The sequence below is a fragment of the Gymnoscopelus microlampas genome (genome assembly GCF_963454915.1).
Source record: "Gymnoscopelus microlampas genome assembly, chromosome: 2".
Classification (NCBI taxonomy): Eukaryota; Metazoa; Chordata; class Actinopteri; order Myctophiformes; family Myctophidae; genus Gymnoscopelus; species Gymnoscopelus microlampas.
In genome coordinates, this window is record NC_139939.1 from 34,222,603 (window position 1) to 34,227,602 (window position 5,000).

A 5,000-nucleotide genomic window follows, 5' to 3' on the forward strand; every position below is an offset into this window, starting at 1 on the left:
TTGCCAAATAATGTTTGGCATAAAAATGGGACTTACTGAACGTCACATAAAGGCCTTGCAGGCTTTATGTGTGTGTACATATGCACGTATTTGCTTGTGTGTACAAGTATGCGTGTGGGTACTTACTCGTATGTTGGCCCATTTCTCTTGGTGGTGGTCTGCATTGTTCCTGGGGTCCAGTGTGAAGGCCAACGTGTCAAGCAGAGCGTCTTTGACCAAGATGGACACAGCTCTCAGGATGAAGGAGGCAAACAGGTTCATGTGGATGTTGTTCCTCATACAGTGGAGCTTCCTGCACAAGGAAGCATTGGTGAAGACAGGAGAATGTTTCCCATAGATTTGTTACGATGTGCTGCGTGTACGGAATGCTATTTTATGTATTATTGTACAAACTACACACCATTTTGTGACCAATGTTGCCTGTAAGCTGTGAGAATCTGTTATTCTTTTAGTGTTTTTGTTCTTTCTTCCCATGTTACCTGAATTTGATAAGGATCCCCAGGGCTAATATGAGTGCTCCCAGGGAGAGTGAGTATCCCACCGTGTACATTGCCCGTAACTGGCTGAGGATGCGGCCATACTGCTGCTGTAGAAATGGAGGCAGAGACACACAATTACTAGTGCATGTTTCAATCTTTTCACAACAGTTGTCAATTACAGAAACGTATGGGAAGCCAAATGGGAAATAAAGTATTTATGAGCCAATATATAAATTAATAAATAAATACTAATGCATATAGTAAGAATCCTACTGATATGATAACAAAACAATTTAAAATATACATTTATAATTACAAGCCATTATGCATAAAAGTAAAAATCTATAAATCAATTTATATATTTACTGTACAAACCAACATAAGTACAAGCAAATCAAGGTGCAAACCAATATATATTTGTAAACCAATATATACTGTAATATAGAAATGAATATGAAAATAATCAAACCAACATAAATCATTAAACCCATGTAATTTACTCGCAAAGCAATGTATACACTATTAAATCAACGTGTATTTAAGTTAATAACAGATACATTTCTTGACTCAAAATGTTCATTTCCTATATGATTTACACTAGAAATGCATATTTAATTGACTCTTCAATACTTCCCCATGACTGGCTAAACATTTGCCGTTTTCTCTGCACACACTCCTCACCTGACCAGGGTCATCGTCACATTCACTGGTGTTCTTTTGTGTCCAGTGGCCATCCGTACCACACACTCTGTACACAAGACCCTGCTGGACTGGACACACACACACACACACACACACACACACACACACACACACACACACACACACACACACACACACACACACACACACACACACACACACACACACACACCTTGTAAATACATCAATGAGTCACAGTGGGGAATCGTGGCATATCTTTTTGTTGGAACATAATTGACAAACATGAAATATCTGTGGCCTTCACACACCATTATTGATATTTGCTTCACTGATTCCTGTGAACTAAGTGCTGTGTATGCTATCCTGCGGTGCATTCAATATGTTTTTCTGTGGTGCATTCAATATGCTATTCTGCGGTGCATTCACCTAGCACATTCCTCCAAACTTTTGTCTGTGGTAAACACAAAAAATCTTGTTCTTTACCACCTGAACTCAAAGAATCATGTTGCAGTATCAATCATTTTGTCTCTGCCAGGCTGAAGGCTAGGCCGAGACTATGTTTTGCACCCTATCCGTCCGTCCGTGTGTGTGTGTGTGTGTGTGTGTGTGTGTGTGTGTGTGTGTGTGTGTGTGTGTGTGTCTGTGTGTGCTAATCTCCTAGCCTGGCATTGCCATACTGATAACGTGGATTCACTCACAAGTTCCTCCTCCACGGTATCAGACCGGGGAGGAACGTGAGAGTGAATCCTCGCTATGAGTCTGGCCAATGTCAGGCTACTAATCTCCGGCACCGTTGGCCCGATTGCAGTGAAACTTTTTTTTCAGATCGGCCTGTTATAGCGCCACCAGGAGGCCGATTTTTGCAAAACATTTTTTTTATATTACTCCTATAGTTTTTGTCCAAACATGACGCAAATGATTTACACAGTATCTTTATAGTCATGTAATCAAGACGGAACTGTACATTTTTTCATATTCCATCCCCAAAATTTCAAATCAGCCTCATGGTGGCGCTATAACAGTCCGATACGCGTTTTTACCTACAACTGGACCGATCTGCGTGAAACTTTGCACGCACACTCCCTAGAGGCCAAGGAAAAAACGCAATTTTCACACCTGCCTTTTATAGCGCCACCAGGAGGCCGACTTTTGTAAAACCAATGTTTTGATATTACTGTCCAAACATCACACAAATCGGTACACAGTATCTCTATAGTCATGTGATCAAGAAGGATCAGTCCGATTTTTCATATTCCATCCTGACTGGCTAAGATTGCCATCGTTTTGAACAAAGTGCCTCAAATCATGAGCGTGCAATTGCCGTGAAACTTTGCGCACACATTCCCTCTAGGCCGAGGAAGAAATTTCACCCTTTTCACATTGGCCAGTTATAGCGCCACCAGCAGGCCGATTTTTGCTAAACATTTTTTTTGTTCTGTGCCTCAAAATGCCTCAAATCATGAACGCAGCGTCCGATTGCCGTGAAAGGCTGAGGAAGAAATGCCACCATTTTCACAGGAGGCCACAATAACCTACCTGACCTGGTGGAGACCTGTGCTCCGAGGAGCACTTTTTCTAGTTGAATACTTTTCTGTTCTTTTTGATTGTTTGTTTTTGTTTGTATCTGGCACTGTTTGTTCTGTTGGTTTGATGTGTATTTTTGCATGGGTCAATGTATCTGTTGATGTTAATATTGTACTGTATACATGTAAGTATAGATTATGATGCTGTCTTTGATGTAATTTATGTACGACATGGCCTTTCCCTTTAATGCTGCTTGGACTGTTGGGTATTGTTGGCATATACCAGAACATTTTAATACAAATATTGACCAAAAAGAATCGAACCCTGCCCACAAGACACATCTTGCAAGCATGGGGAAAACGCAGAGCTGTTTGATTAATGCAGTGGGTGGGATAACCACCGTCCAGTAACATACGGGAAGCCTTATGTTTGCATTGCCTCTCGCACGCGGGATGTGTCTGGGGGAAATTGACACTCGCTCACGCACAGACCTTTGTGGTACCAGGGCAGGAACCATGGACAGGAGACATTGACGGTGGTTCCTGGGAGTCCATCAGGCCAGCAGACATACTGGTCAAAGGTTCGGTTACACACCAACCCTGCAGGAAAAGAATGAAGAATGTTTCCAGTACACCCTGTGATCCAGTCTTATAGGTCAGGCTTAGGACTCATGCCACTGTACAGTATACATAGTAGCCTCCAACATAGCCTCCAACAATGTACTTACAATTTAGACACTCTTATCCAGAGCGACAAGTGTGAAATCAGAGTAACCAGAGTAAGCATGGACCCAGCAACATACAACAAATAAATAGTCACCTACTGTACCTGTAAATAAAACCTCAGCTGCTACATTAGAGTCACTTGTTTTCCACATGTGTAAATATGCTCAACCAGTAAACAGATAAGGTAGGCTACACTAAAATAAACTGAGAAGTAGGGGGGAAAATAACTTAAACTAAACTAAATCAAACGCACCTGAAATTAAAGAAATACAAGGCAGGTCCAAAAATAAACAAAACCTCTGCTGGTCACTACGGTCATTGTAATTAATTAGCGCAGTCCTGCATTACCCAGAATTCCATTTGTTTTCACTGGAAGACGGAAGCGTTTCAAAAAGCGTTCTTTTATTTGTTTTATATTATCATGCGGATCGTTTCTCTTAGCCAGTGGAGCTTTAGTTACCGTGAGCTGTGTTTTCTTTTGCTGTTGTTTTTCCATCTTCAAATCCTATAATGTCTTAAAAACAGCGTGAGATTCCTTTTTGTTATTAGCGCGGTAGTTCCTGGCCAAACAGGAAACCGGTGCGGTAGTTCCTGGCCAAACAGGAAACCGGTGCATTTCCGTTTCCGTTTCCCGGCTGGATGACGTCATTTTCGCGGGAAGGACGGCCCGCCACAGTTTCAATAGAAAATAGTTTATAAAAGGCTTTCGGGGGTGAAATTCATGGAGTGGGTGTTGTGAAACATTTGCCACTCAAAAAAGATATACAATTTAACTTGAGTTTTTTTCTAAAAGTTACCTAGTATAACTTTAACCAAACTCAACTGAAATAAACGGAACTAAACCAAAGATGGTTAATTTATGAAGATCCGCATTCCAATTGTAACCACTAGAGGCGAAATGGTACACAAATCCTACAAATGGCCTCCTAAGTGGGCGCCGCCGTCTGTCGGCAAATATTGCAAACGTCCTATGTTTCCTGGTGCTAGATCCTGTGAAGGTGTGTTGCTGGGACAGAGAAAGGTTGATAATATAGTAGATTTTCTCCTGATTTGTCTCTCTGAGAAAAGCATTTTTCTACAAAAATCTTGGGAACATTGTGACGATCGGGTCCAATGTTTAGTTTAGTGACCATGGGGCTAAAGAATCGTTCAGAAGCTGTGTTCAATTATTAATAGCCTCCAACCTGCTTCCGGTCTCCTAAAACCGCGTCCGCCTACTTCACGCAGATACGGGAAGTAAACCGGAGATGGCAAGTCTTGCAATTTTTGTCTTGGACTAGACTCAACTCGACTGTCACATGCTGATGACCTCACAGTGGCGGAGAGGGAGGGGGTCTCACCAGTGGCGGGGGGTGTGGTGTTGATGTGGTCCATGCACTGGTTCTTGTAGCTGCCCCATCTTTCCTTCACAAGCTCCAGGGTATTAGTGGGGTATGCCTGGAGGAAGATTAAACTGACTTCAGTGTGATTGTTAAGACTTTTTTTGATATGTGATTGATATGTGAGTGATTGATAGCAATATGCCTGGTCTAATGAACATCATGATTATTTTCTTTATCGTTATCACCTCCACTATCTTCATCGTCACCTCTGTAATCACTGTCATCCT

At 41.8% G+C, this 5,000-nt stretch overlaps 1 protein-coding gene across 3 annotated transcripts in view; it reads right to left on the reverse strand.

The window, feature by feature from the left end:
- The window catches only part of gcgrb (glucagon receptor b), a 52,015-nt gene that overhangs the window by 6,735 nt on the left and 40,280 nt on the right, over positions 1-5,000 (reverse strand). For 2 of the 3 annotated variants that reach the window (XM_084078486.1, XM_084078487.1), the window contains exons 3-7: positions 4,732-4,828; positions 3,158-3,265; positions 1,161-1,249; positions 480-586; positions 127-292 (exon numbers count right to left, since the gene is read on the reverse strand). In XM_084078486.1, coding sequence (XP_083934612.1) covers positions 127-292; positions 480-586; positions 1,161-1,249; positions 3,158-3,265; positions 4,732-4,828 — 567 coding nt within the window. Of the gene's footprint in view, positions 1-126; positions 293-479; positions 587-1,160; positions 1,250-3,157; positions 3,266-4,731; positions 4,829-5,000 lie in introns of those variants that run through there. The other variant, XM_084078488.1, reaches the window with a different exon arrangement.